This window comes from Meriones unguiculatus, chromosome 11 (assembly GCF_030254825.1).
Source record: "Meriones unguiculatus strain TT.TT164.6M chromosome 11, Bangor_MerUng_6.1, whole genome shotgun sequence".
Classification (NCBI taxonomy): Eukaryota; Metazoa; Chordata; class Mammalia; order Rodentia; family Muridae; genus Meriones; species Meriones unguiculatus.
In genome coordinates, this window is record NC_083359.1 from 18,915,171 (window position 1) to 18,928,665 (window position 13,495).

General features: G+C 42.0%; 2 protein-coding genes across 3 annotated transcripts in view; both read left to right on the plus strand.

Moving 5' to 3' along the window:
* Nucleotides 1–4,970, plus strand: part of Sec24a (SEC24 homolog A, COPII coat complex component) — a 59,313-nt gene extending 54,343 nt beyond the window's left edge. For both annotated transcript variants that reach the window (XM_060363744.1, XM_060363745.1), the window contains exons 22-23: nucleotides 542–645; nucleotides 1,831–4,970. In XM_060363744.1, coding sequence (XP_060219727.1) covers nucleotides 542–645; nucleotides 1,831–1,945 — 219 coding nt within the window. In that variant the 3' untranslated portion in view covers nucleotides 1,946–4,970. The remainder of the gene's footprint in view (nucleotides 1–541; nucleotides 646–1,830) is intronic.
* A 3,293-nt stretch (nucleotides 4,971–8,263) lies between these two features.
* Nucleotides 8,264–11,193, plus strand: LOC110549627 (trafficking protein particle complex subunit 2B-like). The gene is made up of 2 exons (XM_021638876.2): nucleotides 8,264–8,423; nucleotides 10,651–11,193. Exon 2 carries the CDS (start codon nucleotides 10,686–10,688, stop codon nucleotides 11,106–11,108), a length of 423 nt encoding a protein of 140 aa, XP_021494551.1. The 5' UTR covers nucleotides 8,264–8,423; nucleotides 10,651–10,685; the 3' UTR covers nucleotides 11,109–11,193.
* The last annotated feature ends 2,302 nt before the right edge of the window (nucleotides 11,194–13,495 follow it).

Below are 13,495 nucleotides of genomic sequence, written 5' to 3' on the forward strand. Positions count from 1 at the left end.
CTTTTGACTAAGTGGGTCCCAGAGATTAAACTCAGGTCACCAGGCTTGGTAGCAAGTACCTTTATCTGCTGAGTCATCTCACAGGAGTCATATATTTGGAAAGACCTAGATGTTATGATTGTAGTTAGGATATTAGCTTTCGATCCTTGAACACAGTTACTGGGCTGGATGACTAGGCATTTTAAGTAATGAAATCAACTCTCATGTTACTAATAACCACCTTGACGAGTCAGTTGAGTCTAGAGTTCATTAAGAACTGAAGGGCTAGAAAGTTTTCCTAGAACAAGGCTGTACAAACTAGGCCCAAAACCCTGCCATCTGTTTTGTGAGTATGATTTTATCAGAACACAACCATATTCATTCATTTACTTCAGTGAGGCATTGGCAAAGCTGGGTATTTGCAACAGAGACAAAATTACTTCCAAGCCTAAAATATACTGTGTTCTAACAAAATCATCAGCTGATTCATAAGTGTTAAAATTTAAAGGGTACCGCAGACTGCATGGCAGATGATAGAGCTAATTGGAGTTTTGTTTTACAGACAGAACTTCCAGAACTTGATACACCAGAATCTGCCAGAACAGTAGCTTTCATCTCGTGGCTTAGAGAACAGAGGCCATTTTTCCCAATACTCTATGTAATCAGGTAAGTCAGATTTTTAATGTGTCACTGTCTGGCCTTACAAGAACTTGTTTTCAATTATAGTATGTATATGACATAATTGGTAAGTAAACCTTTTAAAAGAACATAGAAGAGTCTGTTGAAGTAGCTTAGTTAGTAGAATCTTTTTGTTTTTCAAGACAGGGTTTCTCTGCCTTGGAATTCGCTCTGTGGATCAGGCTGCACTCAAACTCAGAGATCTGCCTGCCTCTGCCTCCAAGCGCTGGGATTAAAGCTGTGCACCATCACTGCCCGGCAGTTGGTAGAATCTTGTATGCATATTCTAGGTTCAGTCCCTAGCATGATGTAAAACAGTGCATGATATAACACATGCTTGTGATCCCAGCACTCCAAGAGTGGAGGCAGGAGCATCAGTTTAAGTTCATCCTCAGCTAGAATGAGTTCAAAGCCAGCCTGAACTACATGAGGCTCTGTCTCAAAAAAGTAAAAGAAGAAAAAGAAGATGCAGCTGGGCATGGTGGCAAAGGCAGGCAGATCAGGTGGATAAGGTAAGCCTGGTTTGCAAAGCAAGTCCAGGACAGCTATGGTCCTGTTACACAGAGAAACCTTTCTCAAAAAACAAAACCAAACCAAAATGTAATTCTTTGCAATAATCATAAATTATGCATAATAACCACTTATTAGAAGTAACTTTCAATAAACTTAACTAATAAAAATATCAGTAGTTTTTCTTTAAGTTATAAACTTTCCTAAAAAACAAACATATCAGGCAGGTATTCTCAGAGAAACCTCAGACATAGCTTTTGTTTGTTTGTTTTTAGATTTCTTTCTTTCTTTCTTTCTTTCTTTCTTTCTTTCTTTTTTTTTTTTGGCATATAGGTGTTTTGTCTGCATATGTATATATGAGCCCCACATGCATCCCTGCTGCCCTTGGAAGTCAGAAGAGGGCATTGGATCCCCTAGAACTGGACTTAGAGTCAGTTATGAGCCACCATGTAGGTGCTGGAAACCAAATGGGTGTAGGTCACCCATAAGAGCAGCAAGTCCTTTAAACTACTGAGTCATCTTTCCAGCCCCTATATACAGATATTTATATGGTCAAATTTATTTTAATTACCACAGTAATTAAATCAACAGCCTATGAGAAGAATCTATGGTTTATTCAATTGAATTTCATGAACATTCTTACTCTTGCCTTTTCTTTGTAAGGGAGGAGAGTCTAATGAAAGCAGTGTTCCTTCAGAACTTAGTAGAAGACAGAACAGAATCCGCACTGTCGTATTATGAATTCCTCCTGCACATACAGCAGCAAGTGAACAAGTGAAGAGACCTGGGCCGCTGAGGAGCCACGTGCAGATTTCCTGAGAATGCAGTACCTTCCTTTCCTCCTTAAGCTTGTGAACAAATGTGATGATTAAGATGTTTCACTGTGATTTCAACCAACTATAGCAAATAAAGGACCACAGCAGAGAGTCAGGTGTGCAACTCCAACAAAATATTGTATTTTTCAAATCAAATAGATGTCTACATGATCTGAAACCTTTTTTTTCCCTTTGCTGCCAACTATGTTTGAGTTGTTGTGGATTGAGATGAGACAATATTGCAGAGGCAAAGTACATTTTATAAAATAAAGACTTCTGGTATCTGCATTTCTATTTCTCATTTTTTTATTTTTCTGAGTTTTTGGCTGCTACATCTAAAAACCTCACAAGACTAAGTGTTGCAGGGAGCTTCAAATCTGTCAATAATGATCTTTTTTAAATTGGAAAATCCAAAAGTCAGTAGACTGTAGAAAAGCTGGACTCCATTCCCTTTATGTACTTGTTTTTTGCCCCACCCCAACTGCTTCTTTTTTAAGGAAGGAAAAGAATCATGTTAACTAAAACTGGAGTAAACTAGCTCTGGTCTTACTTGGGAAGAGTATAAATTGTAAAGCTTTAAAGTCTATCAGTATTCTCTCTACTTGAACAAAGTCACTTTAATTTGAGGTAAAAACTGTAATTAGGTGGTTTTTTGCTGTTTTATTCTGCCATGAATAGAATATGAGCTGTCTTTATAAATATATCAGGAATGGCAATGATAATAGCTGGGAATTTTGGTAATCTTGATTTGCTGAGTAGGTTTTGTTTGGTGCATTTCTGCTGTGATTAATAAAGAGGTAAAGTGTTATTTTGGCAAATGAGAGTGAAAGAAGTTAAAGGTTCCATAAATACTATCTTAGAAAGCATCAACATTTCTCTAAGGAGTTTAATAATTAAATTGGAAGCCACTCATATATTCTGGGATATTAAAACCTGTTAAAGTATGATTGCTGCTCTTTGAGTTAGTGGATATTAAGATTGTGCAAACCCATCATATTAAAGTTATAAAAAAAAATTTGATTTTTATAAAAAGAAACATGCTTTTAAGACTGCTTATTTTGATTCAGTTAGAGAACTATTACAGTCAAACTATCAATGGCTTTTGTTTACAAATAGGTAAATAATCCATGTGTATTTAAAGTGCTGTGATGTGTCTTTAAAAGAGTTTGGCTCTTTTCACAGGTTCATCTTGTCTTGTATGAACTTCTTCAATGATGTTTGTATGTAATACTTGATGAAGAGGTTTTGTTTGTTTGTTTATATAGGTTAGAAATGTGTTTACAGTCTCACATGATCAATGAAATCGTAACTTCCAGGTTTACACCCACGTGGGCTAACTTAACTCCTGGGGAAGGAAGCACGGGTCCCCAGAGGATATGGCTGCTGCCTGCCAGCTGCTTCAGAGTAACTGTATCATGACAACAACAGTGTTAGGGTTATTTTCCTTTTTTTTTAATTCCAAGCCAGACATGATGGTACATACGCCTAACCCTGGTACTTGAGATGCCAAGGCATGAGAATTGCTAACCTGGGCTACATAGCAAGTACCTGACCAGCCAGACTTTGTCTCGAAAGAGACGATTGAAAAAAATTTTGTTTTAGTGTACACGTAGTACAGTGAATTGAATTTTCTTGAAAGCTGCTTCATTTACTGAGAAGCAATATTCAAGTTATAACCCATGAAATTTATATAATTTCCCCCTTTGAAGCCATTGTGTACTGATGTTCCTTTAAATGAACTAAAGTGTTCCTCTTCCTGTAATTTTAAATGTTGGTGTTTGTTTTTTGTTTTGTTTCTTGGTTTTTTGAGACAGAGTTTTTCAGTGTAGCCTTGGCTATCTTGGACTTGATTTGTAGACCAGGCTGGCCTCCAACTCATAGCTGTCTGCCTGCCTCTGCCTCCCTGAGTCTGGTATTAAAAGTGTGCCATCATGCTCAACTAAATGTTGGTATTTGTAGATTCTTTCTTCGTAATTCCAGAGGGAAATGTTGTGCTCCTAGGGAAATCTTCTTTGTGCCTTCCCTGAGAGTCTGACCTTTATTAGCACCTGCTGGGTTAGTATATTTCACAATTTCTTTTAAATTTTATTTTAGATATTATGTATCGTGCAATCCAGAGTAAGTTTAGAACAGTCATAAAAACATAACTATTTAGGGTTCATAGTTTTTGTTTTTCAGACAAGAGAATGAATATTTGTGGAATATTTTTTTTCCTTTATTGAATGTGTTTTAGTTTGACTTTTTTTTTTTTTGGCAGTAAGACACTACCCGTCCTACCATCCTGTATTACTTCCTAATGTAAAACAACTAATATTTACACTATGCCATATTTTTTTTATTGTAGTTGTAAATTAGAAAGATCCTTGAATTTTCTACAGATCTACAACTACTAAAGTAACAGACAAGGGCAATCTTGATATAGAAATCTGAGCATGGCAGTTCTACCATAAAAAGTACTCTATTTTTCTAATTTCTAGAATTTTTAAAATAATGTTTCTGTAAGTCTGACATACTAATATTCACTCAAGCAGTACCATTTATTTTAGCTTGCATATATTTTAATTTAATGTAATGTATTAAGTCTAATAGACTGTTTTGCAATAATTAGAATAAAAGATTTACTTCTAATCAGAGATGCATAACAGCTCTTATCTAGGGGACCACCAAATGTGATTTCACAGTTTTAACTATTAGAAACACAATCCTTAATAGAAATTTTAATTTTGTAAAGTAGTGTATGATATTGTAACATTAAGTCCTTGTTCTTGAATCAAAATTATGTGTTGATCTTCAGTGTGTTGTGCTCAGTCTTGCTTCTCTTAAATGTTGAGACAAGATTGGTCTTCCTTTTTACAGATTGTAATTTTCACTGTTTTATTCCTGTTTTTTAAAAAAAGTCATTTGTAACCCATGCAAACAATCATTTGATCTGTGCTAACTTATGAATTTGGCTATTCAATAAAGTTAATTAAAAGAGCTTATAAACAATGGCTGTTTATTGAAGATAGTTCAGATTGGTGGCCTCAGCCTCTACAAGGTTTTGTTTTGGGGATAGGCTCTCATATAGCCTGGGCTAGCCCCGGACTGACTATGTAACCAAGGATAGAACCTTGAACTGATCTTCCTACCTCTAAGTAATAGAATTACAAGGGTATGCCTGGGTCTATGTGGTGCTGAGGAAAGAGCCTGGGGCCTTCATTCAAGCTAGGCAAGCATTTTCCCATATCCCCAGCCTTAAACAGAGTTCCTGATGCTCTGCAGGGGTAGCTGGGTTTAGAATTCTAGATTGGAAGGGGCTTCTTCCTGAACGCCTGACAGGAATCCAAGCTTCTGGGCTGTTTTGTTCCTGAAAAGATGACTATATTGTAGGTAGGCCCAGCTATTGTTTATTTGAAGATAGTCACCTAACTTTTGAAAGTTTTTGTTTTGTTTTTTATCCTTAGTGTTGTATAGTTTTTATTTCTCTGGGCTTACGGTTTATCTTGTTTATTTTTCAGATGACACTTTAATCAAAAGGTCCTTGTTCTCCATCTCCGGAAGTTCCTAGCCTTGTTTTGTTGGGTTTTTTTTTTGTTGTTGTTTTTCAAGACAGGGTTTTTCTGTGTAGCCTTGGCTGTCCTGGACTTACTTTGTAAACCAGGCTGGCCTTAAACTCACAGAGATCCACCTGCCTCTACCTCCTGAGCACTGGGATTGCAGGCATCTGTCACCACATCCAGCTCCTCAACATCTTCTTTTCTGTTTTGGGAGACTTTTGTTTTGAGATACAGTTAAAGGTTAAGGCAGGCAGGCATAGGAATAGTTAAGTAACCTGAGCCTCTACTTGAATTGAGTATTGCACACCCCTGCCTAATAATTCACTTTGACAGCCTATCTCCTTTACCCAAATGTATCTCTGAAAAACCTAGCAACCTCAGACCCCAGCTGAATCAGACAACATGTACACCTTCCTCTAAGTTCCTCCTACCCTAACAACAATCAGACTTAGTTTCTTTCCAAATATATTCCCAGCACATTGGACATGACAGATATAAAGAACAGACCAGAGATGGAGAGCTAGCTCATTGAGTAAATATGCTTACTGCCAAGCTGAAGACCTGAGTTTGATTCCTGGGACATGACTCCAGATGGCTGGCTGGCTCTGACCTCCACACAAATATGGGGCAGTAGACTATACTGGCTGAACTGGCTTGGGGAGCATGCACAGTAAAGTCAACTCCTTAGGTGAACTTTCATGGAGAATCCCTGTTTACCATCTTAAGCCTATGCATAATTGAGCATATACATGATACAGTCAGATGCATTTTGGGAAGGCTATGATCATATAGCTTAATAATCAAAACTAAGCCAGCCATACTATGTCAGTTAATAACGAACTACTCTTGAACTCTATTAAAGGAAGTCCCTAACAGTAATCTGGCCCTTAAATACCTCACTCTGGCCCATTGTCTATCTTGACATCATATTTTTTAAATTGTATTACTCCTTTGTCTTTTTTTTTTTTTTTTTTTTTGGACAGGGTTTCTCTGTGTAGCCTTGGCTGTCCAGGACTCACTATGTAGACCAGGCTGACCTCAAACTCAAAGCGATCTGCCTGCCTCTGTCTCCCTGAGTGCTGGGATTAAAAGTGTGCACCACCATGCCCAGGCTCTGCTTTCATTTAATTTGCCTTAAATGAAGCCATCTTACTACTTTTGTAATTGTGTGAGGCCTTATTTGTCAATTACTTGGACAAGTTGCAAAGAGCCTGGAAGTACCCAATGCCAACCATCACTAACAAGGTCTCTCTGCAGCAATGGCTGGTTTACAGTTTACCTGTGTAGACCAGGCCAACTTCAAACTAATGGGCCATCCTGCCTCTGCCACCCAAGTGCTGGGATTCCAAGCCAGTGCCACCATGCCCAGCATGTATTTGCTTCTACATCACATCCTCTTTTATCCTGTTTTCATTATTCTTTTGTTGTTTTAAGACAGGGTCTTACAATGTAGGACTGGCTGGTCTGCAACTCACGTTTTAAACCAAGCTGGCTTTGAACTCACAGAGATCTGCCTGCCTCTACCTCTTAAATGCTGGGATTAAAAGTGTGAACCTCCACCGACGGCAGTGGCTCAATAATATGTTTTTAATGCATAAGACATTTATTATAACATTTTCTCCAAGATTCTCAAGCTAGAAATGACCCTAAGTTTAAAGCCAGTCAGGGCTACACAAGGAGATTGTCTCAAAAACCAAGGGGACGAGTGATGGAGGATGACACGCCTTCAATTTCTGGCCTCCACAAAAGTCGTATCAAAGGTAGGGTGATCTGTGATAGGCCAATATTCCACAAATCTTCTCCACCTATTAGTTTGTCTGTTTGTTTTACAAACCACACACATCTTTTTTTCCCTCTGGGACTCCCTGCTGTCTGGGGCACAGACGCTTAATCCCGTTCCTTTGAGTTTATCCTTTCAAGTCAATCATGAAGGTGGGACCCCAGCCAATGGGGAAAAGACATAATCACCACTCCTTAGAACAAAAACCAAGTGAATTGCCTTTCCTAGTTTGGATCCCGGCACCTTTTTTTTTTTTCCCCTAACAAACAGAAGGTGCCTCGCAGCGCAGAAACGCCAAACTTCATCTTTAGTCACCCTACAGCCCCAAGAGAGAAGTCAATGCTTCTTCAGTAAAAGCAGCTTCTGAATACGGGCTACAGAAGGCCATCACCAGGAAAGTCTCATTTGTAATAAATACATGAGGAAAACCTGTGAAGAAACCAGGCACACACTAGGAGAAGCAGAGTCCGAGACGAAAATCACCACCTCACAAAAACCCCAGCCAACGTGGTCCCTAAACCACCGCCACCTATTACGCATTTCCGCCCACGAAGAAGGCTCGCAGACTGTCTGAACACAGGGCCTGATGCTGCAACCTCCATTTTGCTTCCTGGCACCCATGTCGCCTCAAGGGGCGCCTCCCTTGGCATGTCTCTTCCACATCTCACGCCAGGTACAGGTCCTCTACACCTCCGAGTGAACATCAGTAACAACAGCAGCTCGTATGCATGCCTTGAAGGGAAAGGAGTGCTGTAAAGAGCCAGACAAGGCCCGCGGGGACCCGACATCCCATGATGCCCCTGACCCAAGATGGCGGCCAGAGCCCGACGCGCAGCCTTGCCCGGAGACGTATGTGAGCATGCCCGGTCCGAGGTGCCCTGATCCAAGATGGCGCCCAGAGGTGGGCGGAGGACCGTTCGCTGAGTGCTTTAGGGAGCATGCTCAGTCTTCCGTCGTCGCACTGAGTCGAGTCCGCGGGAACGTGTACGCATGCTCAGTGAGCAGCGCCGGCTCTTCGTTGGGTGGAGTCTCCCCGTGAGACTGACGCTGAGTTTGGGTCTCGGTGGTTTGACCTGTTCTCCACCTCCGCTGCCCCTGAACTCGAGGGAAGTCGACTTTTGTGAGGTATTTATAGTTGTCGGAATCCCACCCTGGGCAGGGTGGCGCTCGCCTGTAATCTCAGCGCTCTGGAGCCCCAGAGGATCGCCTCAGATTCTGGGTGACAGCAAGAACCTGTCGCAAAACAAAAATAGTCCAGAGTTAGAGACAGGAAGAATGGGGGCCGTCCGGGGGAGGCCCGGAACCCACAGTTCAATCACTTTAGTGGGTGTGTACTCTCAGTTTTGCCTAGGATGGGTTGTGGCTTACAGGTAGAGCTCTTTGGATTTGGTTCCCAGCCCCGGAAATAAACTGTTAAAAATAAATTAAATTAAGAGGGCCACAGAGGATAGTCACAGCGCTGGAAGGAGGGAGGCAGGAGGGCAAGGAATTCAAAGCCATTCCAACAGTCAGGCCAGTGTGGGCTTCGTAAGAGCTTATTTAAAAAAAAAAAAAAAGAAAGAAAAGGTAAATAACAAAAACAAATGGCAAAATGTACGAGTTTATTTAACGGATTGTGTGAGTGTTTAATCTGTGGGTCAGTAAGAGTATTGCCATCTTTAATAACCCATAAACATGGGTGATATTCCATTATACACTTTAGTTATTATCCCTTGACAGTTTCATAAATATGTTATAATGTACTTTTCACTCCTCATTACCCTCTCTCATCCCACTCCCACTGAACCCTTTCTTCCCAATTAAGTTCCCCTTTTCATGTCTTTATATGTTCTAAGAATTAGTATTGTGTATGTATGTGATACATTTTGTTTTTTTTTTTTTTTCCAAGACGTGGTTTTGCTGTGTAACAGCTCTGCTGTCTTCCACTGAAAACCTTTATTAAACTCCTAAGACTGTATGTAATTTTTAATCTTATGAAAAGTGTGTGTTTTTTTTCCCCCACGAGACAGGGTTTCTCTGTGTAGCCTTGGCTGTCCTGAATTCACTTTGTAGACCAGGCTGGCCTCAAACTCATTGCGATCTGCCTGTCTCTGTTTCCCTGAGTGCTGTGATTAAAGGTGATCACCACGATGCCGGGCTGGGAAGTGTCTCTTAAATGATAGTCCCTGTCCTGTTCCTTCATCACTCTTAATACTAGTTGCTAATCTATAGAAATCCAGCTGTTGTTTTTATACTGATCCTGTTTCCTAGAACCTTGCTGAACTTTCTTATAAGTAGTTCCATGAGGTGTTTTATGTATAAGATCATGTCATTTTCAAATAGTTTGAACTTTACCCCAAATGCCTTTTATTTCTTTTGTTTTGGTTTGGTTTTTGTTTTTCGAGAAAGAGTTCCTCTGTGTAGCCTTGGCTCTCCTGAAACTAGTTCTGTAGACCAGGCTGGTCTCAGACTCACAGAGATTCACCTGCCTCTGCCTCCCCTGGAATTGAAGGTATATGTCGCCACTGCCTGGTTCTTTTAATTTCTTTCCATTAACTTTATTTCCCTGCTGGACATCTTCAGTACAGTGCTGAATAGAAGTGGCAGAAGAAAGGCACTGTGCCCTCCCCACCAAGTGTCTAAACTTAATCTTAGCCAGAAGGCGGGGACCTGACCTTGCCTTGTTTCTGATTTTAAGAAGAAAGCTTTTCACTTGCATTTTTTTTTATTTATTTATTTTACATTTTGGGGGTGGGGGGGTTGTTTTTAGAGACAGCTTCTCAGACTGTAGCCCAGGCTGGCTGGAACTCACTGTGTAGCCAGGTAGACCCAAATTCCTGACAGTCTTCCAGCCCCAGGCTCCCAGTGCTGGGATTTCAGGTGTGAGCCACCATTTCCCTGCAGTCTTTGATATTAATTATAAAAGTACTTTGGGGAAGGCGGCTGGAGAGATGGCTTAGAGGTTAAGAACATTGGCTGTTCTTCTAAAGGTCCTAAGTTCAATTCCCAGCAACTACGTGGTGGCTCTTAACCACCTATAATGAAATCTGGTGTCTTCTGTTGGCCTGCTGGCTCACATGCAGGCAGAATATTGTATGAATAATAAATGAATATTTTTTTAAAAAGTACTTTGGATTTGGTGGTGGTGATATACATTTTTAGACTAAGGAAATTCCCCTTTTCTTTATTTTTCTGTTTTTAATCATTGGAAGAGAGGGGTAAATTTTTAATAAATATAGCTGGGTGTGGTAGCCAGTGCCTGTAATATCAGCAAAGGCTATGGTAAAGGATTGTTATTGCAAGGCTAACTTGGGCTATAGAGTAAAACCAACCCAAAAGTTTCGTGGACTGACTTGGGTGTCTCTGTTGCCAGATCTCACCGCAGGGGCCACTCACACACAGAAGACAATGTCTGGAAGCTTCTACTTTGTAATTGTCGGCCACCATGATAATCCGGTTTTTGAAATGGAGTTCCTGCCAGCTGGGAAAGCAGAGTCCAAGGATGAGCACCGCCACCTGAACCAGTTCATAGCTCATGCCGCTCTGGACCTGGTGGAGGAAAACCTGTGGCTCTCCAACAGCATGTACCTGAAAACTGTGGACAAATTCAACGAGTGGTTCGTCTCCGCCTTTGTCACTGCCGGCCACATGAGATTCCTCATGCTTCATGACGTGAGGCAGGAGGATGGGATCAAGAACTTCTTCACTGATGTATATGAGTTATATATCAAGTTTGCCATGAATCCCTTTTATGAGCCCAATTCTCCTATTCGATCAACTGCGTTTGAAAGAAAGGTTCAGTTTCTCGGGAAGAAACATCTTTTAGGCTAAATGCAGAAAGCGCCAGAGTCACCGTGGGGTATGCCAAGAGTGTACGTGTTGTGAGTAACTTGATAAAATTGCCTGGCAAACCTTACATGTCTCAGCTCACCTGTATAGCAGGAAATTTCTCTTCTATTGAGAAATCTCATTTTCTCATGTTAGTTATCAACATTAATAGTCACTTGTGAACAGTTATCAGTAATTTAAGTATTTTATTTCAGAAATTAAGAATAAGCCTATAACTTTCCTGATTGGGATAACTGAACTAGATTTACTTTATCTGTATGGATGCTTTTACTGCATACGTGTGTATGCCCCAAGAGATCAGAAGAGAGCCTGCAGTCCCCTGGAACTGGGTCTGCTGATAGTTATGAGCCACCCATGTGGGTGCTGGCGATCAAACCTGCAAGAGCAGCAACTGTGCCAAACCACTAAGGCATCTCTCCAGCCCTCTACTGAGATAACATTATAATGTTTAAAACCTGATGCTGGGCCGTGGGGATGGTGCTGTGGTTAAGAACGTTTTCTGTTCTTACAGAGAAGTTGAGTCCAGTTCCCTGCAGCCACATCAAGCAGGTCACTCGAGCTCTGCGCCCTGTCGTGGGCCTCCACAGCCACAGCACTCAGGTGCACGTACCCGCACGCAGATCCACACAAGCATACAGAAGGAAATGTGAGCCCAGCTCTGTGGCACACACCTTTAATCCCAGCAGTCAGGAGGCAGAGGCAGGGGGATCTCTCTCAGTTCCAGGGCAGTCAGAGGTATGTAGAAGGATGCTGGCTCAAAAGAGAGAGAGAGAGAAGCCAGACTTGGTGGTGTACAACAGCACAGCACCCAGGCGATCTCTGAGTTCGAGGTCAACCTGGTCTACAGAGAGTGCTAGGACAGCCAGAGCTACACAGAGAAACAGGCAGGTATGACAACCAAATGCAACACATGGATATCTCCTTCCTTCCCAGAAGCAAAGCTGGAGTTTGGTGATGGATAGGCTCCAAGACAGGAAAAGACAGGGCAGATTCTTTATCCACTCCACCTCCCCTAGTTGAAAGGCCTGAACAGCCTGGCCTATATGAGCACACCACGAAAATCCATCAGGGACAAAACAACACACAAAAGGCAGACACCGTGGTCCTTCCTGACCCACTGAGCCACCTGACAGTCCCTGACCAGTCACTGAACTGGTCTCTGCTCTTCAGGCACAGTATGGGGGGTCACACCTGCCCCGAAAGATGACCACAGCAGTTAAGGAGACATCCAGTTAGCCTGACACCCTGACTGCCCGGGCACTATCTTCTCCAGGCCCCACACAGCCGCTCATGGTCAGGTTGAGGCAGCTTCCTCCCATATCCAATTGCATCGTCATCACCTCCGGAGACCTATCCTATCATTACGTTCCTGTGCTGCCTTCAGGACTCACTGGCTGAGACACCTGTGGAAGATGAAAAGGGCAGGGTTCCAGTGCTGACCTTGTTCTGCGCAGCTATGGAACATCCAACTCTGCAATACATACAGGCCGGTGTCACGGGCTCTGTGAACACGATACAGCCTTTTAGAGAACTGTGGGGAGATGGGGCCCAAGGGTAGAGCACAAACTCTTAAGAGCAAAGCCAGGGAGGCAGGGGGTGTGGACATCCAGTGTTTGCTGTTAGAGAACTTGTGTTTTCCTGTAGGGGGTGCTGTCCACTTGGTGACCCACAACCGACTTGCAGGGAGGCGAGAAGTCTTCACAGCCGAATGCTGACACATTCTTTGCTGTGCATCTCCTCGTTAAATTGTTGGCTTGGGCATAAGCAGCCCCAGACAGATGAGGCAAACAACACCGTTCTTTAGAATTAGGAAAGTGCACGTCTCCTGCAGCATGCCTGTAATCACTGGAGAAATTTACCACCCCAGCATGTCTACCGCAAGGCCAAGAGGCAAAGCTCAGGCTTTAGGAAAGGTTCTGCTGGGACCTGGATCTTTCTTTCCTCTGTGCTAGAGAGCTTGCCTCGAACACACAAGGCCCTGGGTTTGGAAAACAAAAGAAATGGATTCAAACATATTAAGTATCTCCACTTCTCTGTGGGGCTATGTTCTAAATCCTGGCTCTAGTAGATTCCTTTACCTTCTTTGTTTTTTCATTGATTTTGTGTGAGTATGTGTATGTATGCATGTTCATATGTATGTGGAAACCAGAGTGTTCCTTGGGCACCAACCACCTTTTTAAAACCTTAGGTTTATTTACCTTTCTTTACTCAGCAAGCTATCACACTTTTGTCTGATCAAGGGTTCTTGCTTTACAACCCCCGTTTCAACCTCTCAGATGCTGGGGTTTCAGTCGTGAAAATGTCTGGTTTACCCAGCAGGTGCTTCCCCAAACCACAGACAGTACTTAATAGTACTGAGCACCACATAG

What these genes read in the sequence shown, in the direction of transcription:
- LOC110549627 (XM_021638876.2), top strand. Translation starts at nt 10,686, where the DNA reads ATGTCTGGAAGCTTCTACTTTGTAATTGTCGGCCACCATGATAATCCG.